Genomic DNA, 23,730 nt, shown 5'->3' on the forward strand with positions numbered 1-23,730 from the left:
ATAATTTGTTATACTTTGTTATAAAACACACTTCCTAGACAGCTGGACAAGCCACAGAAACATGCACGTGATCTTTAGGCCACATTTACATTATCCCATGTATGCACACCCATATGCATACCCTGACATTAAAAAAAAATTAAAAAGTATCTCTGTAAAAAAGCAGGCTGGAGGACAGCTGTTGGTAATGTGGTTTCCTAAGAGAACCCAAATTCAGCCCCCACCCCCACCCCACCCGGCATCTAGGTGTGCTGGCCCACACTTGGTGCTAGGAAAGCAGCTCTTGGAGGATGACTGTTCTCTGGCCTCCATGTACACCCCCCCTACCCACAATCTCTGAAGAGCAACCTACCTTTGACATTGAGAGGACTTCAGTCTCCGTGACTAAAACACCAAGTGATCCACAGAAATGAAATGTCCGTAGAGCCTGGCAGTGGGGGCTCACACCTTTAATCCCAGCACTTGGGAGGCAGAGGCAGGCAGATTTCTGAGTTCGAGGCCAGCCTGGTCTACAGAGTGAGTTCCAGCACAGCCAGGGCTACACAGAGAAAAACCCTGTCTTGAAAAACAAAAACAAACAAAAGTCTTTAGGGTAACTGACAAAATCAAAAGGCAGGGCATCTCACGTGTTAATTGTGCTGTGGAGAAAAGGCAGAGGAACCTCAGGGAGCTCACACTGGGGGACCTCTAGTCTCTGTGGGCACTACTCACATACAGCCACACCCAGACACACATTACATGGAATAAAAGAAAGCAAATGGCTGGGTACAGTGCACACAGGCCTGTAGTTCCTGCACTTGAGAGGCTGAGGCAGGACAATGAGCCTAAGGCTAGCCTAGGCTACTATGTAGCAAGACCTTGTATAGAAAAGATACAAAGTGCTGGGCTGTGTTGGCCCATATCTTTCGTCCCAGCACTCAGGAGGCTGAGGCAGGCTGAGTTCCAGGCCAGCCTGGTCTACAAAGTGAGTTCCAGGTAGCCAGAGCTACACAGAAACCCTGTCTGGAAAAAAACAGACATAAAAAGTAAAAAATGGTGACTTAAAAAATGTATTTTTGTTTACAAAAACTTACAACGCGTGTCTATGTATGTCAGAGGTGGTACCAGAAGGTAACTGCTACCTTGAACTCCGTGTGTCCGTGTGGATGTGGATGCTTGTGAGCACACCACACCCCTGTAGTTAGAAGACGACCACCAGGAACTGGCCATTTCTTCCCACCATGTGGGTTCTGGGGACTCAGCTCTGCCTGCTGAGCCACCTCATTGGCCCTGGCTAAGGTTTCAGAGAGTTCCTTCAACCTGGAAGAGAGTGTCAGTGTCTTAGGATGGTGGCACACGCTCCTGTCATTTCTAAAGTTGGCTTCCAGACACTGTCCTGTTCAGGCCTCCTATTCTTTGGCAAAGAAAAAATTTCTCTCACTAGGTTTCAAAAACTCAAGGTAGGCCTTCACACACAGACCACGTCAAAGACGCCAGCAGACACACAGGACTTGGCTTGTCTCCAAGTCTGACTATGAGAGTTCCCTTCAGAGAAGCACCACCGTACACCAGGACAGTACACATCATGGGGCTTAGTAAACATGAGCTGACACCTAGGCCAATGGGCCCAAGAAGTCACGTGCTTTTGAACAGTAGGGTAGAATTTTTAAAAATTAAAACGAAACAAACAGCTAAAGTACACCATGAAAAGAAGGCACCATCCACTTTCTTCCTCAGGTGAAACCTGATCGATAAACCGGACAGCCAGACATGGTGGTGCACGCCTAGAATCACAGGGTTTGGGAGGATGAGACAGGGGACTACAAACTGGATGGTAGTCTGGTCTTATCTAGTGAGACTCTGCTTACAAGACCGAACCAGGTAACTCATCAATCAAGACGCCCAAAAGAAACCGGTCTACAGCAATGGACAGAACTCACAGAGGCCATGCTGGGAGCTCGTGAGAAGGGTCGGGTGTGGGGGTGTGGGGGGGAGGGGTGCTTCCTCCTGACTTCAGCCAGCTATGGAACACTATGCTGGTACAACTGTCCCACAAACTTCAAAGACAAGCCACAAAATCCACATTAGAATATAAGTTTTTTTAATTTTTATAAATAACTTATCTGTTACAAAGATAGTTTACCCAGCTAAATCACAAAACCATCAACTCAAGATATCCAAATTACGTTTTATTAATAAAACAAGTAAAAACTGATTTACCAATCTTCACATAGAACTGCAGAGGAAGCTGAAAAACAAGGCCTACTTTTAAAACACAATGCATCAAATGTACGAGTTTTGGGGTCCGCTGCCTAGTGACCTATGGTTGCCGTATCTCTTTCCATACTCACAGTGCAAAGCCGGAAGGCAAGGCTCTGACCTTTTTAACACTCATCCATAATAATCCTGTTTATTTAAAACATAGCCACTTGTGAACATTTACAGTGGGACAATCTACATTATTTCCTATTTTTTTTTCTTATATTTCAGCACTTCCCTTAGCCCCATTCCAAGCACTGATAATTTCATAATTCTTTTAAAATGCATACGGTTATTTTTTCTTGATTTCATTTAGTTATATACATTCCTGATCATATGAATATTTATTTTCCTTACAAAAATATATCATCAAAATAAAGAGATGTCTGAGGTTGCTTCAGTGTTCAAGTCTGCTTGTTTTCTTTTTTCTAGCTTTTGTTCAGTTATCCTAAAGATGACTATGTTTTATAAATACACATGACTGTGCCAACAGTACGGCAGCCACACTTCTTCCCGGGAAGAAGAGGCTGCAGGAACGGCTGCTGAGGCTGCTTCTTAAAACTGCATTTTCTCAACAAGAGCCTCCCATGGAGTTCTATGGGATACCACACAGATGGGGCAAGATGGCAGTGGGTTTAAATACTTTCTGCTTTAAGCTGCTGGAGAAGACAAAACGACATGTTTGGTCACCCACTGCTCAAGTCAGTGTAGAGCGTGACCGCGACCGTCCGATATGGCTGCAGTGTTTCTTGCAGTGACTCACATGCAGCACCTGCATGTCTTCTCAGCACTGGCACCAAGGGACAAAGGACAGGAGGAGGAAGGGGAGAGGGAGTTATGTTGTGCACAGTTTCATTTCATTAATGCTTTCTACCTTATGGCATTGCTTTTCTCAGGTAAGGCTTAAAAGGAACATGATCGTGCTTACTAAAGGGAAAAAGGACATTAGTTAACAAAAGTCTATTACACTATACATATAGAAATATAAGAAGATAATGGAGAAATCAAAGCAGACGTGAGAGATCTGTACAGTAGGAGAGGCTTGGGGAGCGAGCGCACTGTGGATGTACAGACAGACACAGCTTTCCTTTTATCTCACACCTAAATGCTGGCTTCACAGAGACGTCCTCAGAAGGCAGAGGACAGGGCCAAAAGTACCCCAGATTTGTGACATTTCCCACATCTACTGGCACTATGTGGCAGCAGAGTTTTGAGTCAAGCCTTGTTCTTTCTCTTTGTGTATGTAGTGTTTCACCAAAAGCTTTAAAAACACAAAAAGCAATCATCCTGTCCCTTCCTCCCGCCAGGATCAGTAGTGACAAGAGGGGAGGAGTCCTGGGGACACCTAGGCATTGACACGGTGGCACTGGACATGGTCAGGCAGCAGGCAGCCCGGTCTCTCAGGCCTTTCAGGTGATGAATCTCACTGCCCATGACATTAGACTGAGGTATCTTTAGCTCTGTGGGCTGACACTCAACACAGCACACCACTGTCTCGTCACACCTTCAACTGGACTAACTCCTGTGGCGGTGAAACACTTTCCCGATGACAGGCGACGTTCTTGAACTTTAGATGTGGCTTCAGAGGAAGGCGGGGCCTTTGGCTCAGAAATGTTGAGGCATCTCACACTGTTCACAGCGGATTAAGGCCGGGTGATTGAGAAACGTACAGGCAGTGCAGTTCCACTGAGCACCCTCCTCCTCCTCTGCGTCCTGGGTCTTTGGTGCTTTGATGGTGGACCTTTGATCTGTAAGGAAGAAAAGAAAAAACAATTTTAAGTTAAAAAAAAAAAAAATCACAAAATCTACCAAATGGTGACCAGATAAAACAACTGCTGAACTGACCATGCTTCCCCTACGGGGAGGAGCACCGTGACTCGTGACTCGACACAAACACGCCCATGGCCTAAGGGAGAACACTGGTGTAGCTCCAAGTGCAAGGGAAGGAAGGGTGAACACTCCTTACCATCCCCACTGACTGTCATGTCAGACTGTGAAGGGTCCTGCTGACTGTCACCAACCCTCCTGCCTTCTCCTGGGTGCCGGGATTCAGTGTGTGCTGTGACACTTGTTTTTAAACAACTACTTTCTAACATTTATAGTTTACACTTATGGCAGTAACAAGCTGAAAAAGTAAGACAGAGTCAAAAAAATCATTCCATTTTCTTGTTGTATTTTTAAACCTCAGACATGACATAAGAGAGCCCTGAATCTGGTTTAGAACAGCAGGGAGCCTTCTGCAGTGTTCAGTCCTTTGGTATACAGCTACCTGCAGTGGTCAGTCCTACAGCTCCTTAGATGCCATACACAAAAGTCACCACCCTCAGCAATGCCAAATGTTTCCATCTACCAAGTGTCAGCTTCTATTTAAATTTATAATCTAGTTAATTTGTTTTACATTTATGCATTTTGTGTATGTAAATGCATAAGTATGCATGTATCATAGCAAGTATGTAGAGGCCAGAGGCCACCTTGGGGAAGTTGTTTCTTTCTTTCTACCATGTGCAGCCAGCCTGGGGAGTGAATTTAGGTCATCAGCACCAAGAGCCCTTAGCATTCAACCTTCGTGTGGCTACATTTGAGTCACTGTTTGGATACAGAGGGGCCAGCCCCATTTCTGTGCATGTGGCGACTTGACTTTACTAACTGGTCCCGTGAGAGGAGGTGAGCACTGCCGCACCTTGCTTGTCCCTCTTCTGTCCCACTGCTGTGTGTCAGGGAACATGCTTAGGCCAGTACTGCACTCTTCTGATCACTGTACCTCTGTCATCCGCTCTGAAGTAGGAGTGAGCTATCTCCAGCTCCATCCTCACTCAAGGTGGCTCTGCCTATTTAGAGTCCCGTCTGAGGTTTATAATATTTTTCTCCTTTTTATAATGACATTGGAATTTGGTAGAATGTGTAGATTGGGGCTGAAGAGACGGCTTCGCAGTTAAGCATACGGGCAGCTTTTCTACAGGACTGAGGTTCACTCCCCAGCAGCCACATGACAGCTCACATGTTACAGGTGACCTGACACCCTCACACAGATACAACACACACTAAAACAAAACAAACTGTACATCTTAGATATTGTAGGTAATTCAACAGTATAATTTTTGTAATCCATGAACATGAATGTTTCTGATAATTTCCTTCTTCAGCGTTTATAATTTTGGTATAAAATTCTTCTGCCTCTTTGGTGGAGTTTACTCCTATTTTAACGTTTTGATTGTTACTGTGAATGAAACCTTTTTTTGGTATCTGAATTTCTTTTGCATAACTGTAAAATAAATAACTGATTTTTGTGGGATGAATCTGTATACTGCAACATTAATGAATCCACTAAGTCGTTTTTAACAGTGAATGCGTGAGACTATGACTAATACTGAATCTGATAAATACGACATTTTTCTTAAAACACAAATACCTATAAAGCTTAATTTATAAATTAGGTATATTGAAGGAGCAGTAACTCATAGTAAAATAGATTATTAACACTGTATTAATGAAAGCTATCTAAAATTTTACTTCTCTTAGGGCTAAAAGCAAATTATGCATCATAATTAGTAGTGACAATAGTGACCTAAATAGACATGCCTATATATTTAACTTCAGCCAGTCAGATTTTTGCACATAATTTCATTTGTACACATATCCTAATGCTTGGCTCAAATACACAGGCTTATTTCATGTCTTAGCTCTTTAATCCCAGCACTTGGGAGGCAGAGGCAGGCGGATTTCTGAGTTCGAGGCCAGCCTGGTCTACAAAGTGAGTGCCAGGACAGCCAGGGCTACACAGAGAAACCCTGTCTCGAAAAACAAACAAAAAAAAACTAAAACAAAACAAAAAAAAAAATTCTGTGACTTTCAATGTTGGAAAATGTTTCTAGATGATAATACTTTTTTGAAATTTACCTGGAATTCAGGATATATGACTACTCAGAATTATACAAAACAATGTTCTCAAAAAAAAAATGAATTTCTCTAAAGTGCCTGCCTTATCACTATTTACACATTTAAAGACAGTAAATTGTTGCACTTTGTTTTAGACCCAAACTTTCTATTTTGGGAGTCCACAATAGGTACGAAGGTCTCAAACATACTCTAAAAAGTTACATACGTCACACCTTTGCATGCTCCCCACCCCAGACAACAAACAAACAAACAAACATCTCCCTGAGGAGTCAGCCCATGTCAGAATGCCCACGCTGGAAACACTTCCCAAGTGGAAGGTTGAGAACATAAAAAATAAACATTTTCTAGGATTTTGCTTTCCAAATAGTCTCACATTTAATGGATGCACTAACCTTTGGGTTTTGGTGGCACAGGGCCTACAAATCCAATATTGTCATAAAAGTTATGAATAGCGCTGGGGTTAAAATGTGGTCCTGAAATATATAAAAAGGAAATATATCAATATTTATAGCTCAGAAATACTTGATTTTACTTTTTAAAGCAAGAAATTCTAAAAATAAGCAGAAGAAATGCTTTAGATGATACCTGCTTAATTTCAAATTATATATAAGACTTCAAAAGCCTATCTCAGAACATAGATCTAAGATAGTGCGCATAAACACAGGCAAGTGATCAAGTGGGAAGGAGTGAGGTTAGCACTGTAAGAAAGAATCAGCAGCAGACCCCTGGTTCTCCGTGACAAGGTAAAACGAAGGCGTAGTGGCATTTTAACATCAATTAAGAAAGGTCCATCATCGTTCAGTTTAATGGATGCTCGATTCAACACAGAAATGGGACTCAAGACTTTTTCGTTACGTTTCTTTTTTCTACTTAAATTTTGTATATTTCTATCCTCCCTCCCCGCCCCACACTTCAGAATTAGGTTTCAGTGATAAAATTTCATTTATGTTTTCTATGGAACTGAGTGGAATCTAAGTATTTTTTACTACAATAAGAAATCAATGCTGGTGACTAATTGCTTGAAAAGTATCAAGTCCTATCACTGTCCATAGACTATAACATACTTTTATGTCACTTTTCTATTTTATGAACCAAGACAGTGCCAGTGATATGAGGACACACAATTCTTGAAAGAAGAAAGGGAAAGGGAGAAAGCTACATGGACACATCCTTACGAATACATCCTGTACGCAGTCTATACCCACAAGCCAACCCTTTGACATGCAGCTAGAAAGACAAGCACTGTCTTCCCTTACCTACCACAGGCTACAGCAGAGCTACAGGAGAGCTAAAGGCTACTGCCGTGTGTTTGCTTTTTTGACCAAGCACATATTTACTGAAGGCGAAAAAGTCAACTGTTCTTTAGCCCTTTCTGGCTCCAAAGCTAAATACTCTGAGACAGTGACTGGTAAGCCACAAGAAAAGACTTGGCAGATCAATTCAATGAATTTCAGCTGAGAATGCATTGAACCTTACCTCGGGCTTGAAAAAGATCAATTTCTTTGGTTAAGCAGTCAATGTCAATCTGGAGTTGTCTATTACAACTTCTCAACTGCTGCATTTCTTCGAGCTGAAAAATAATTCCATATAAAAAGGTTTGTATTGAATTCTCACGTCATCAGTGAACAAAGAATGGAGTTGGCAAGGGGAGGTAAGGACAGAAAAACAAGCATGAACTAAGAGCATCTGCAGAAAACTAGAGCAAGCCTTTACACTGTGGCAGGCAGCCTGCTCTCCTGATCGAGCACAGGCCAGGGTGGATGCAGAACACTTACTGACGGTATCTGGGAAATGGAATTTGATCTCTTCAGGTACCTTTGAGTTACATTATTTTCCATCTCATTGACCTCAGATTTGAGTTTATCCAGCTTTTTCTTTTGCATCTCGAGCTCTCTTTGAAGCCGTTCCATCCTGGCCTTCTGGTGCACCAGCAGGGCTGCAACAAGAGCATATGCGTGAGGACCCGCCCACTCCAGCAGCGACCTCTTCAGCAGACAAGCATTTCTGGGACAGTCTGCCAAGAACCCTAGAGCTACATTACAACAAAACATTGGGATGCACTTAAATTTTCAAAAATCTTGACCTGGAAACTTTTCATTACTTAAGCAAATATTGCCCAGCTAAAAATGTTTTCACAGTTTGAATGAAACCTACACTACTATGGCTGAAGACAGTAGTCTGTTACTTTTTAAAAGATCCTAGCTTACTAAACTAACCGAATTTGCTCTTTCAGTAGTTCACATCTGACTCGTGGAAAGGACAAACCTCTTTCCTCCAGTGTGACACCACGGTCTATATTCGAGATATTCTAACATGATCATTTTACAGACATTTTATACGGGAGTATGGAATGGGGTAAATAATTTTGATTATAACAAATAAGAATGACTTCAAACCACATGAATATTAACAAACTGCCCAAACTTCAAATTAAAAAGTGCCATTTAGAGTAGCAATAAGTCTTATGACATAAATGCTGAGCTATCTGGAAACGTTCATCAAGCTGTCAAAATTGATGTCTCTCCCTGGGAGCCAGCCCTGAGAAATGGAAACCTTGTCTTTTAGGACACTGGATTGGAAAGACACCTTGGATGATGCTACCCAGAAAAAAATAAGCTGATGTGAGAAAGTACCTCAAGTCTGCAGTATTTTTAGTGCTTCCTATGTTCAGAAATGTTTGGATACACACAAATACTTGCCATCGTATCACACTGCCCCAAATATCCAGTACAGTCGCATGCTATGCAGGCTTGCTATGCAGTCAGTAGGTCTACCAGGGCCTAGATATGCAGTAGCATTACCATACTGGTCTGGGCACTCCATGTAATTGTATGATAAATGGACTGGCTCCATGGCACAGTTTTCAGACTGACTCACTTCCTGCATGTTGTTTACCTGTTCAATTAACACAGGAACCCCAGGGGCAGGCAGAGTGTGTGGAGAAAAGTCAGCATCTGAAGAGTGCCGGTTAAAAAGGTCCCCAAGTGAAGAAAAAGAAAATATAATTCTACAAGATAATGGAACATTTGTTCACCTAACTAACCAAATCATCAAAGAGTACAGATGAATAAACACATTTTCAAAGTTTGGGAGAATGTGCAAACAACAGGCAGCTGCTGATATATAGACAAATATATGCTGATATCATGACAAATGACAAAAAGCTAAGTCTACAGAAAAAACCACACAGCAACTACGGTGAAGGGAGAGAGAATGCTGGAGACTGTGAAAGCGAAGTAAAACTCAAGTACTAGAAAATAGAAGAGAAATAGGAAGTACATCTTCCAAGAAGTCCGCCAAGGTCTTGGAAAGAATGCCCAAGCCCAGTGAATCATCTTTTCTTCTCTGTGTTTCCTCTACCGGCCGCGCTTCAATCTACACGGAAGCCCATTCTTAAATGCCAACATGCTAAGTGTTTAGGGATTATAAATGAAAGGAATCGAGATGTAATATCTAAATGAAATACCCAGTTTCTAAATTAAAATAACCAAAAGAAAAATAAAGAATGTGTGTTTAAACCTATTCACCAAGAAAGGACATGAAAGACATAGAAAACAAAAAAATTGACAAGAACAATAGGGACACAATGCACAGGCAATCCCTCACCCTGTGGAGCTCACAGAAACAGGGCGACTAGGGCAAGAGAAGATAGCAACATCAGGACTCCAGAGAACCTTAAACAGATGAAAAAGGGTGTGTGTGTGTGTGATACTAACACATTCAGTGCTTTTAAGTCTCCTTGTCAAAGTTAATGAAATAAAAGTAATTTAAGCATGCCACCCCCTACTGCTGCTACAAAACTGCAACGGAAGCTGTTGGTTACCGGGGCTGTCCCAACACTGCTTCTGGAACACAGGAATCCTAGAAGAAGCTGCCAGATTCTGAGGGACACAAATGTCTTTTAATTTTATTAAAAACTGTAAAGACATTTCCAAGTTTTATAGTGTAAATTTTAGGCACTAAAAATAATTCCTAGTTCTTACAGAAACACAAAACTCAAAACTACTAGAAGAGAATGCACTTATTAAAGACTATTCATTGTAAAATGTTCCAGGTATTAATGATTATAATGATTTTAGATTTATTTTTTTAAAAAGATTTTTGTCACTAAAATGTAGCAAGCCCTTATTTCTCAAGTTTAAAATTTATATGATTTAATATGCCTAAATTAGGTATATGACTAAGCCATATTCAAGTTAGAATGAAGAAAGTCCAATGTCAGCTTTTAAAATAAATCTAAATTCTCTGGACAGCAGAGATTGTATCTGTTTTATACATTCTGTGTTACTACTAGACATCTACTTGGTGCCTGAATTACAGAAGATTCAAAGATGGCAGCTTTTAAAAGCATCTTGTTTTCATTTGTTTTTACCATTTTTAAGGCTAGTTGAAATAAGATCTTGCAGCAGGGCCTGTATTCAAGCAACAGACACAACAAGGAAACTGAGCTGATGCAGAAGCTCTGTACCTGAGCCATCCACATCATTTACACTCAGTACTGACAAGACATGAGCACTCTTAACACCACTGCTGTGGCCTCTGCGAGGCACTCACTTGTTGGCATTATTTGCACATGCAGTTTTACAGCACTGAGGTACAGACACCATCTAAAGCTTACTTCAGAGCCTGCTTACAGCTTAAACAGATCTCTACTTTCAAAGGAGACACACTGCAGTCTTCACGTTTGTGATGGAATGTCATGAAGCTAGTTCCTTGTGGCTTCAAGGAGCATCACCATAACCAAAGGCAACATTTCTGCTGTCTGCTTTTCTGAATTGTGGACCAGGAAAAGGTTTTCTAATTATGATATAAATGCCAGAAACTCGAAGGGGAAGAGACCAGCAAATGTGAATACACAAAAGTAAAGCATTTACACCATTAGTGAGCACAGTAAAAGGCTCAGAAAGTTACAAGAAAGTAGACCAAGTCCCTTAATAACAGGCATGCTCACAGAATAAGCATGGCCCCTCCTGAAGACACTCATGTTCCCTCACTGACGAGTTAAAAACCTCCACACAGAACATTTCTATGACAGAACAAGGAAGTATGTTCTTTGCAGTCATCTACTCACTCGACAGAGGAGAACACTCTGTGAACACTACTATGAAAGAGCTCTATGTTCATAAATGGGGCACATGGACTGACTAGTCAAGAGGGCTAGGAAGCCTCACATAGAAAACGGCCACATTTCTTGTGGTAGTCGCATGGTGAGATACAGAACTGCAGTTTACTTAGAGCTGGGTCTGGCTAAGGGACCTGCTTTACCAAAAGAACTCTCTTACCCCTCCCCCCCCCCCCCGCCACCCCCTAGCGTGACTGATCTGCTAGCATTTCTCTTGTCACAGAGCAGAGATGAACTTTTGCTATCTGGTTCTTGGGTGGAGATGGTGCAGAACAGACCCCACCAGCTAATCTAGTAATGACATGCCTATGAGGCAGGGAGAGCTTGAATTCAAAGCTTATTTGGGCATTATAGATAAAAGACCTATATCAGAAAAAGAAAAAAATATAATATAATATTATATATATGCTTATTTGCATAAGCATATCTCTGGTTTATTTGTGATAATATCTAATATCATATAAACATTACATAAACAGCTGTTATACTGTACATTATACTGTACATTATAAGCTGTTATACTTATTTAGTGAATAAGTCTGTATGTCTGCCGTCCAGATGCAATCCTGATTAAGTCCAATTTATAAACTAAGGTTAGATGTGACTTAACCCATATATTTACAGATATACATGTGCATAGTATGTACTAAAAATGTGCTTTTATGTGTGTATATGTAGTTGTATGTATATATGTGTATATATGACTGACTATAAGGAGAAAGAATGTTAATAGAGATTGTATTTAACAATTAAGTAGATAGAGGTGGAGACATATTTACTGTATCTTTTTAAATTTGCATACTACTTTTGTAATACTTTTAAGATACCATTTTTCTTTGTTTTTTTTTCAAGACAGGGTTTCTCTCCGTGTAGCCTTGGCTATTCTGGAACTCACTGTATAGACCACTTGGCTATTCTGGAACTCACTGTATAGACCAGGCTGTTCTGTAACTCATAAATATTCACCCACCTCTGCCTCCTGAGCAATGGGATTAAAGGTGTGCACCACCAACGCCCATCAAGGCACCAGTTTTAAGACATAGCTTGCTAGGCAGAGCTCTCCAATGGTGGGACATGCTGCTCCAGAAGGTAGCTGCTAATAGATCTACAATCACTGGGGCTACTGTCTGATGGTGCAGGATGGGGAATTAGACTGGTAACCCTGGATACAGAGTGCTGCACATTTAAGGAGTCTTTTAATTCTAAGAGTGACACCAAACTAATAATGGTTCCTTTAAAGAATGGAAGAGCCGACAGGTGGGAGACTCACTTGAAAAAAACAAATCATAAGGATTTTGATATCAACTTGTAATTATTGAGATGATTATTTAATAATGTGATTACAGTTAACATAAAACAAAGTTCTATGGGAGGCACTTCATAAGATTAAACCAATTTAAAAGCTGTAATTTAAATTTTATTTCCTTTTGAAAAAAAAAATCACTGACTTTGTATGCCAAGCAGAATTATTAACTCTCCATAGCAGTGCTGTGACTTGGAAGGAAGTGCTGGTGAGAAACGACAAGGAATGAGAAACATAAAACTCAATCAACTTTTTAATGCACAAGTTTTTTAACTTGAATTTCTTATATTTTGGTTGTGAGCCTAGTCTTTAATGGCTGAACCATTTCTCTAGCCCACAGACTATATGAAGCATGAAGCTCAAGAAGGAGGAAGACCAAAGTGTGGATACTTTGGTCCTTCTTAGAAGAGGGAACAAAATACCCATGGGAGGAGATACAGAGACAAAAATGTGGAGATGGAAAGGCCATCCAGAGACTGCCCTACCTGGGGATTCATCCCATATACAGTCACCAAACCCAGACACTGTTGTGGAGGCCAACAAGTGCTTGCTGACAGAAGCCTGATAGAGCTGTCTCCTGAGAGACTCCACCAGTGCCTGACAAATACAGAGGTGGATGCTTACAGCCTACCATTGGACTGAGCACAGGGTCCCCAATGAGGGAGCTAGAGAAAGGACCCAAGGAGCTGAAGGGGTTTGCAGCCCCACAGGAGGAACAACAATATGAACTAACCAGTACCCCCAGAGCTCCCTGGGACTAAACCACCAACCAAAGAGTACACATGGAGGGACTCATGGCTCCAGCTGCATATGTAGCAGAGGATGGCCCTTGGTCCTGTGAAGGCTCTAAGCCCCAGTGTAGGGGAATGCCAAGGCCAGGAAGCAGGAGTGGGTGAGTTGGTGAGCAGGGGGTGGGGGGGAGGGGATAGGGGATTTTTGGTGGGGAAACCAGGAAAGGGGATAACATTTGAAATGTAAATAAAGAAAATACCTAATTTAAAAAAAAAGAATTTTTATTTTAGGCTCAGTGAAGGCAATCAATTGCTCAGTAAAATCAATGCTTCTGTTGGTATTAACAGGATGAGAGAATCACAAATATGGCTGGAGACAAGACACTGAAATCAAATTATTAAACTATGATTTATGTGTGTCCCTCAATTATTCCTAGAGAGGTTGCTTGGAGAAGGGAGACTGAGTGCTAGTCCGCTGAGCTTCTGTCACACATAGTATGTACCTTTCTTTTCCCTGTGACAACAGTCTTACTGAGGAGTGTCAGCCCAATGACAGCATGCCACTGTGGGGGAGGAGGAGATAGCCCCTTCCTTTTCAGCAGCTACTGCTTGTAGTGGTCTCCATCAGGAGGGAAGAGGAATGTAGCTTATAGCTCAGCGGGTTCTCAGCAAAGTCCAAACACTAGGAACAGTAATAAGCACAGAGGCACCAAGGGATGCCTTTCTTCTAGGTTTATGGCAACCTGGAAAGACCCGAGGAGCTGGACTGATCAAGCGAGGTACTGGCTGAAAGGAAAAAGAGGGGCTCCGTGGGCAAAGCACTCGTCACATTCATAACTTGATAACCTGAGATTGATCCCCACAAGCCATGTAAAGGTCAAAGGAGAAAACTGACTCTGAGTGAATCCTCTGAGCTCCACTCAAATGCTGAAGTACATGCATCCCTACCCACATATGCAAGTACACAAGAATGCATGTGTGAACATAAACACACTCAGAACCACACATACTCATACTGTAAATAAACGTTAAAAAAAAAGAAAAAGCCAAAAAGTAGATGAGAAGGCACGGCAGGCATGAGAGCTTTTACTGTGAAGAGAGAGCTATCACCTGCAGTGACCGTTTTGAACAGTATCCCTCTGGCTGCTGGGTGCACGAGGACTACAAGGAGGCAAGGGTGAGGGCCAGGTGCTAATACACTAATCTGAGAGGTAGTGGCATTTATGAGGACAGGGACTATGTGGGTAGGTGGGAAGACAGGACTCTGGATAGACTTGGAAGGCTACCTGACAGATGTGACCATGAACTAAAGGAGTCAAGTATGTTCCCATGGTTATTCTAACTGACCAAGGGAAAAAGAACCTGGTGGGAAAGTCACAGGCTGCTTTAAGAATCAGTAAATTTGAGAAATCCATCAAACATTCCAATCAGAGCTTCTGTGCACACAAGGTGCCTCAGGGAAGAAGTCTGGCTTAAGAGTTACCAAGTTAAGGTATATATAATGTTATTTAAAATCAAAGGCCAGAGCTGGGCATGGTGGCAGAGGTCCATAATTCCAGCACTTGGGAAACTGAGGCAGAAGATTTTGTCTTGGGTAGAGATGGACTACATAGGACTATCTTGTCTAAATAAATAAGTAACAAAAATCAAGAGATCAAATGAGATACTCAAAGAACAGATAGGAAAGAGGTTAAGAATTTTATTAATCGTGAGCTAGGAGACTCTGGACTCACTAGAACCAAAGAAGTGGAGGAGCAAAGACGTGAGCAGAGTCAGGGGAGAATCAGTGCTTCATGGACAAGAGGGTGGCTGATCTCCAGAGAAGAGAGAGGAAGGCTCAGAGATGTCTACTGAGGATGTAACAATGCCATCACCAAAGACCTTGACAGTAGTTTTCTGGGTGACTGCACTGGGGGGAAACTTGATTGTAGTAGATTCTAGAGAGAATGGGAAGAAAAACAATATGGAGATAGTGTATTTAAGGAACCTTTTGTTTTTCATTTAAGTTAAATACAAATAACTAATACTTAAACTGTCCAGTTAAATGCAAATGTCTACGTTATTGAATTTGTCATCATAAACCCTTTGCTCTACATTTAAGAACCAGCAAATGCTCAAACCCAGGAGCCAGGCTGTTAGGAGAGGCGGCCAAGATGATGGAAGACCTTAGCAAGTTACAGGAACTCAGGCACTGCTGAATGTAAAGAGAACCAGTTTCAGGGAGTCATTGTATTGGGGTACTATCAATTTTAACCTAATTTCTAGTGCAAACACAATCATTCACAGACCTCTACAACACACATGAGCATCAGCTCACTATACCAAGATGCTAACTGCGAAATTTAAGCTGGGCCCTGGACACGCGATGTTTTAAAATTACAGGATTATGGAATGGGAAAACCACCACAGCCTAGCATGGATGAAGAATCAGTGCGATTTCATCTGTTTCAAACAAAACACGACCAAAGAGTCAGGGTACTCTAAGGGATCACCCTCACTGAAGCAGGGGGAGGACAACAGGAGAGGGAGGTCTGGAGGGGAAACTGGGAAAGGGGATAACATTTGAAATGTAAATAAAATATTCAATAAAATAAAACAGAAGGAAACTTAATAATAAAGTCAGTGTATCAGAAAAAGATTAAGGGGCTGGAGAGATGGTTCAGTGATTTTGAGCGCTTGTTGGGTTTATAGTGGACCTAGGTTCAGTTCCCAGCACCTACATGGTGCTCACAACCATCCTTAACTCCGGTGCCAGGGGATATAATACCCTCTTCTGACTTCTGTGGGCACCAGGCAAGTATATGGTACAAAGACACATAGGTAGAATAATAAAACATTATTCATACTATGAAACAAAATAAAGAAAAACATTTAAAAACAAGCCAAGTTGATTTTCTGAAGCACTACGAACTATAAAACTCCTGATTATAACCACATTAAAATTTACATGAATAGTTTCAAATTCTAAAATAGTATTTAAAGATGAACGTTGGGCCAGGGATATAGCCAAGTGGAAGAATAGTTAGTGTAGCAAGGCCAGTATTGCAAAACAAGAGATCAGAAGGCATGCTGATGCCCTCTTCTGTTGTGAAATCACATGTACAATAAATCCAGCATGGAGAATATCCACCCCCTTTAACATTAGCATTACCTTGTGTGTAGGCAGCATCATCAGATCCCATACTCAGTTTCTGGGCTTTGCTTATTCTTTCCACATGTGCTGAAGGAGGGTCCTTGAGGTGCTGAATGTTTTCTGTTTCTACATAATGGTCAGGATGATTTAGAAGATTTGTAAGTTCAAAGGTGGGGGAGACCACCCCTGGGGAAACAGCAGGGGGCTTATTGGGGGAAACTGTAATTTTGAAAGTATATTTTGTGTTGGGTTGAGTGACCACCACTCGAGGAGACGTTGCAGAGTTACCACCTAACACTCGGCTTTTGGGTGGATGGTGATGGATAAAGGCAGGACCCATGCTCACTTGCCCAGACATGTTCCTGGAGGCTGCAGATGGCCCAGAGTTTGTAGATATGAAGAGTGTTGGTTGATTCCGCATGCCTTGCTCATCTCCTGTGGTGGCATTGGCTGAAATATAGACCTTGGGTTGACTACGGGAGATCATCTCGTCAGTACTTGGAGGACTGGCAGCTATGTAAACAGTGGGCTGATTTCTATTTAAGGTCTGGCTGTTGACCAATGAGGAAGTGCTGGCAGTTCGAGGTCCAGGAGAACGTAATTTTGAAGAACTGTTTCTTTGTGGGGGTTCAAGTTTGATTTCTATCTGGTTCTTTCGAGGTCCTGTTGAAATATTCTGAATGTTATATTGGCTATGGGCAGAAGACTGAGAGCTACCAGATGAGTGAATGGTTGGCGGTTGTGGAGTAGTTGGCGAACTGATAGGCATGTAGACATGAGAGGTCTGATGGCCCTGCTGATTCGGCTGCTGGGTTGAGGTATGTGGCAAAGGATTGGATGCAGGATAAGTAGTCCAAGGTCCAGGCTGTGAAGGTTGATAGGCTTGCTGAGGGTTCATGGGATTAAACTGAGATACCCAGCCAGAATGTTGTTGTGTCTGTCGAGTTGTACCACTAGGAGTTGTAATATAAGGCCTAATATAGATAGAATTTCCCTGTGGACTGTTCAGTACAGGCGGAGGTACACCATGTATGTGCAAAGATGTAGGAGTACTACGGCCAGTCTGTATGTTTGGGGCTAAAGTTACCATAATAGGATTAAACCTGGGAGTCTGTTGAGAAAGGTTTGATGTCCCTTTGCTGCCTAGGTGAAATCCAAGATGCGGTGTTGAGTTTGAAGCACCAGATGTACTGGGCATCCCAAAAACATTAAAGCCTTGAGGAACTTGAGCTGGTGCTGTCTGTGGCTCCTGCTGAAACAGTTCGTTATTGGACTGCCCACCGTGAAGCTGTCCATCACTAACGCTGTGTGTTAAAGTCCTGCTTCCATTCACTCGACTTCCTTCTCTTCCATGGTGGTAAACATTCTGTGACTGCAAGTCCAAGTTGAGAGAAGTCATGTGATTGCGTAGACCAGAAATTCCAGACTCATCTGAAAAATTCAGGTCTCCTTCACCATAAAGATACCTTGTACTCTCCTGAGAGAGAACAGCACAGCAGGCATCCAGGTTATTATTGTTCTACAGAGCAAAATAAGGACAGGTTAATCTTAGTCATGAGAAGTGAATACACAGACTATCATTACCACAGAAATACTTACACAACTAACAAGTGAACAGATACTATAATCACAAGAGACCTCTTTTGATTTGAGAACCATTTTAGGTTTATGTTTATTAACTCTCACTACTAGTGTAATGGAAACATTTACTAGTAACAAATAAATGTAAACCAAACCACTGTCTAAGAAGCTACTTAGTAAATGGATGGATCCAAATACAGTAAAATGCAGCCTAATTAAAAATACAAGTTTTACAATGAACAAAGTAATCAACTTTAAGACTATAATAAGGTATAATTAAATTTTTTTTTAAAGTGAAATGATAAAATGCAAAGTTCTTCCAAGCACTTAGAAAAGAAGTCAGTATTTACATAGCCAACTGTTACACAAATTCTTTTAAAGATCGCCCATCATCTCAGTTCTACCTGTGCTTCTTCCTCTGGTAAAAAACATGCATCTACAAATGAAATATAAGCACAAAGTAGCCAACAAAAGAACTGAGTTCATGTCTCTGCCTTCAACAGAGCCTAACAAAAACCCATTCCAGAGCAACATGCAGAAAGAAGCAAAACCCAAAACAAAGTGTTTTTAAACGAAGTACCACACCATTGGTCATAAATTCTCCAGAAGCTGGGTGGTGGTGGCACACGCCTTTAATCCCAGCACTCGGGAGGCAGAGGCAGGTGGATTTCTGAGTTCGAGACCAGCCTGGTCTACAAAGTGAGTTCCAGGACAGCCAGGGCTACACAGAGAAACCCTGTCTTAAAAAAACCAAAAAAAAAAAAAACCCTTCAGAAAAATACTTTTTGGAAATCAATCATATATGCAGCAATCTTTGAGCTTGTGGAAGATTTGAGTTTTCATCCCACTAAAGAGCCTGTAACTCAATCAGGTAGACAGTTTTGGAAAATGGCAGTGGTCAGTTCTCTCAGTCCTAACCTCTCCAGCCAAGGACAGTTAGCTAGGTTTAGAATACTCCAGTTAAATTCTAAGTATTTATACAATACCACAGACAGGCATAGCTCTCACCTCTCACCAAAGCAGTTTCTTTTTGCAGCAGAGACCATTACATAAATTTACAACTGGTCATAATGCAGAGAACTATGGGGTGGGTGCCTGGCATCAATGGGTACATCTACAACACAACCTCTACACCACAGAACAGAGGATGATGCAATTTTAGGAGCTAGTGGATCAGGATGCCTGCTGTGAGACAGCGTCTTCTGGAACCACAGGGAGGCTACGTGCATGAAATCCTAACAATATGGCTGCCTAAATAAGACCGGCATAATGACAATACCACTTAACATGTCAGCATGGACAAGGAAGCTACACAAGGCACCATCCCTAGAAGAGGAGCTATAGGCAGTCAATGGCTGCTGAGAGAGGGAGACCCAGTCTTCACCAGGCACCATCCCTAGATGAGGAGCTATAGGCAGTCAATGGCTGCTGAGAGAGGGAGACCCAGTCTTCACCAGGCACCATCCCTAGATGAGGAGCTATAGGCAGTCAATGGCTGCTGAGAGAGAGAGAGAGAGACCCAGTCTTCTCCAGGGATGAGCCCTTTAATTCCAAGTGGTCAGCCCTAAACACATGTACATTAGAGTGAGACAGCTCAGTGACCTGTTCCAAAGAGACAACATGGAAAGCTCCAGAAAACAGCAGTAGAGGTTTCTCTCTCTCATGAACATGTGTTCACATCCTTGCACCTATACATACTAATATACACATTAATGCACACACACACACACAGAGCCCTGGATTAATGAGTTAGATATAGCTTGATGGTTCACAGAGAACACACAAGTTGGACGAGGAGAAAACAGTCAAACAACCGTCCCCAAATCGAAACCAGTGCTGACATAGAAACCCTAGGCTCTCGGGGAAGGGAATGATAGCGTCAGGGGAACTATGTTCCAAACACAGTCAATGAAGCATCTCTAGCTATAGTAAAGGTTCACATTGGAAACTTCGTAAAAGGCATGGTTGGGCTTAAGTAATGGAGGATTTAAAGAAATGAACGGCACTACACTTTGTGATTATAAGCAGCTGAGAGAGCTACTGAACCCAGATGAACAGAGAAGTAACAACAAAAGAGTATTTTGAGAAAACAATTCTGTTAGTAGATAAAATGTAAGGAGATGAATATTCTTTTGACAAAGCAGCCAGTTAGAAGGCAGGCAATAATACGTATCTGATAATGCAGGTGAGTAATAAGAGACCAACTAATACATCTTAGACACGGGAGAAAAAAACTCGGAGCACTGGATGGAAAATTAGGAGCCAGAAAGAAATCAAGGAAGTTAAAATGTCTACCAGCAGTCAGAGAAAATCATGCCAGAACTTTCATTAGGAAATGATGGTCCACACACACCATCTGAACAAGGAGAGCAAGCAAGAAGAAAGACATGACTGATACACTTCCCCTTCCCCAGTGATCCTGCCTCTGGAATGCTTGGTTTGTCTTTTCAATACATCAAGATTACACTCAAGTATACATTAGAGTTCTTTATTTTTTGAAAACACCCTAAGCAGTTCTATAAAAGACTTTATGTTTCATTCCCAGTTTTCTGATTTTAAAATATAACTGGGTGCAGGGCAGTAGTGGCTCATGCCTTTAATCCCAGCACTCAGGAGGCAGAGACAAGTGGATCTCTTAAGTTTGAAGTCAGCCTGGACTACAGAGAGAAAAAACTCTGTCTCAAGACACCAAAAAAGAAAAAAAAAAAAAAAAAAAAAGGAACAAAGAAAANAAAAAAAATCATTGAACTGTAAGTGTTCTAGGTAGTTCTTTCAATATCAAATCTGTGAAATTTGTTAAAGAAATTATATTATTTTTCTATTAGTTTTTCAATGACTCCCTAAACACCCTTAGTATAGCTTTATTTTCCTACACATTTCTACCTCCTATCTAACTAAAGAAGTGACACTTGGGCTTTGAGAGGCGGCTTGCCTTACCCCTCTTCCCTGTTTCTGGCTCTTTTCCCACCTTCTTAAAACGCTGACTCCCACTTTATTCCTTTTATGCTGGTTGGTCTCTGTGTACTTGACACAAACCTAGACAAATCTGGGAGTGGAGATCTCAGCCAAGGAACTGAATCCACCAGCCTGGCCTGCAGGCAAGTCGATGGGATATTTTCTTGATTAAGGACTGCTGTTGGAGGGCACCAGCCCGGGGCAGGTAAGTTACAGTTGCTTAAGCAAGCAAACTGAACAAGCCAGTTAGCAACACTCCTTCATGGCACTGCTTCAGCTCCTGCCTAGAGTTCTCCCTTGGGCTCCCTCAGTGATAGACTAATCTGAGAGTGTAAGATGCAATTAAACCCTTTCTTCCCCTAGTTGCTCCCCAGCAATAGAAACCCACCTAAGACACTTCCCTTTTCTCTTTCTTTTTTCCATTACATTCTACATTGATAACTGTCAACTAACTACTGACTCATTTACCAAATATTTAAAACGGGGAACTTCCATTACTGTTACTCTTTTTAGAACTGTGAGTCATGTATTCTAGCAGTTAATTTACCTGGATTATATATACTGTTCTGTGAAGATTTTTATTCTCCTCGAACAGTAAAGAAATGAAGTAAAAATGAGGCTCATAGATGTTACTGCTGGTAACCATCTAAACCTGAACTCCAGTCTGCTTATTCTAGAACACAGTCTACCCACTGTATAAAGGAAGCAGGTACGCGTGGACACTTTCATGTTCCTGAGGATAACTATGCTGTAGAGCATGACATGAAGCTATAGAGTAAGCTGGGATCCCAGACCCCAGACTAGTGTACTACAGTATTATAGTCAAGACACCCGAAATTCATCTTGAAGAACATGGAAAAAAAATTCAAATGGCAAATATATAGTAACCCGTATTTACACTGCCAAGAAACAATAATATCTTCATTTAGAAAGGATTCACTTAGGAAGATGATTGGTGGGACTCAAACTAGGTTAAGGCTGAAAACATACAGAACAACTCAAAATACAGATAAATGACGATAAGGGTATGAGTGACATATATGTAGTCACTATAAAATAGGATAAAAATTTCATACATTATCAAATTTTAAAAATAATCTTTCAAATTTCGAAGGATCTTCAAAATGCCTTTTGGGGGAAGATTTCCAGGTTAAATGAATGGCCAGCTGCAACTATCACTAAATACTAAGAATTATGGATTTCTAGAATTTTGTATACTAAGAAAATGTAGAAATTGGAGAGATTAATTGGAAAATTTATAAAGTAAACTTAGAAATATAAAAAACATTTTTCTTCATAATTGGGAAGTTATGCACTGTTCATACAAATCCCTCATGTCAGAGATAATAGACTGACAAGCAAACACTGTTTTGACAAATGTACCAATTAATAGAAGAACAAGCTTTCTGACTCAATTATTTTTCCCCCCATTTTCATACAAAGATCTGGGATTTCACAAGTCTGACGAGAGGATGAGGAAAAGGGAACAAGACTATAGAGAGCAGAACTCTTGTCTATAGGGCAGACAAGGCCTGTATTACAGGCAGGCACTGAGAACCGTATTTGCCAGAGGCCATGTTACTATGAGACACCAAAGATCATTTTTCATTACAGTACAGTAATGCTAACAGAGTTTTTCTCCAATATCTAAAAAAACACCAGGTTAATATTATAAATAGTATTGTATCAATAAATCCAAAAATCATTGAATACTAACCTGTAACATGCACCTGGATACAACAACTTCAGGCACTTCTGGGAATTTTTGTCGCAGGTCATGTAAAACCTGAAAATCAATTTGGTGGCTTCCTTGGGCCATTCGTATGTCGCCTGCTCAGGTCTATCTCAATAGGCAATTCTAGGCCTGAGTGGAATTAGTACTCATCTCTTCTGGCCAAGCATTTTCTGTGAAAGAAAGAAGAATTATTGAGAACTGATTTTAGAATGAATGTTGCTATGGATTTATAATCACAGCTCCTAACTATAAAGTATAAACGTGTTACTTAGGTTTAATGATTTTCATATAGCTATACATACTTTTGTTTCTAATAGACAATTTTGAAATGATCGAATTCCTCTATATTTGCATGTTCTACAATGGCAGAAGATGCATCTAATTAGGAAACTGCTGGGATGCTCTCTCGTCTTCCCTCATTCTTTAAGGGAGAATCAGGATCCCCTAACCTTTCTTAATGAGTACACGGGAGAGCCTTAGGTACAAACCTTCCTTGTTTTACCTAAAACCTTTAAGAATGTGGCTCTAAAAGACCACATGTGTTTTATCTAAAACTTAATGCTGCTATCTATATGTTGCTTTACAATCAACTCCTCTACACAAAATAACTAAGTCTTTTCTACTTCAGCTCTCCATTATCACTCACATGGACAGTCTCCTGTTCACATAGGTCATTCTCTTCTTCCATGTTCATCTACCACCAAGTCTTATTGTGTTTAGTTGCAAAAGTATTTTGTATCTGATGATTCTTTCTCACCCCTACTGCTTTTTTCTGGCCACCTTACTCCATCTTAGCTATTACTGCAAGTCTCCTAATGGTCCCCCTCTACCTCTGTTCTTTGTGTCAGTTTCCCTACCTCCCACATCCTCAGTCTTTCCCCATAAGCTATCTTTGTGAACAGTACAGCAGAGTAGCCCCTCTCTCACCGCTGTGGCTTTAAACTGCACACCATGCAGCCTCTTGTGAACTACCGCATTCCTGCTCCCACTGTTGCTAATGGCGTCGGAGGCTTTGGAACTGAACCCCCTCAGATC

The 23,730-nt window shown here is 41.3% G+C and overlaps 1 protein-coding gene across 2 annotated transcripts in view; it reads right to left on the reverse strand.

Annotated features, from left to right (window-relative positions):
- Positions 1–2,063: 2,063 nt before the first annotated feature.
- Tab2 (TGF-beta activated kinase 1 (MAP3K7) binding protein 2) overlaps positions 2,064–23,730 on the reverse strand; it is a 52,037-nt gene continuing 30,370 nt past the window's right edge. For both annotated transcript variants that reach the window (XM_029482453.1, XM_021174740.2), the window contains exons 2-7: positions 22,678–22,865; positions 16,443–17,943; positions 7,911–8,071; positions 7,612–7,705; positions 6,528–6,608; positions 2,064–3,986 (exon numbers count right to left, since the gene is read on the reverse strand). In XM_029482453.1, the coding sequence (XP_029338313.1) occupies positions 3,844–3,986; positions 6,528–6,608; positions 7,612–7,705; positions 7,911–8,071; positions 16,443–17,943; positions 22,678–22,779 (2,082 nt within the window). In that variant the 5' untranslated portion in view covers positions 22,780–22,865 and the 3' untranslated portion in view covers positions 2,064–3,843. The remainder of the gene's footprint in view (positions 3,987–6,527; positions 6,609–7,611; positions 7,706–7,910; positions 8,072–16,442; positions 17,944–22,677; positions 22,866–23,730) is intronic.

Source organism: Mus caroli, chromosome 10 (genome assembly GCF_900094665.2).
Source record: "Mus caroli chromosome 10, CAROLI_EIJ_v1.1, whole genome shotgun sequence".
In the NCBI taxonomy this organism is placed as follows: Eukaryota; Metazoa; Chordata; class Mammalia; order Rodentia; family Muridae; genus Mus; species Mus caroli.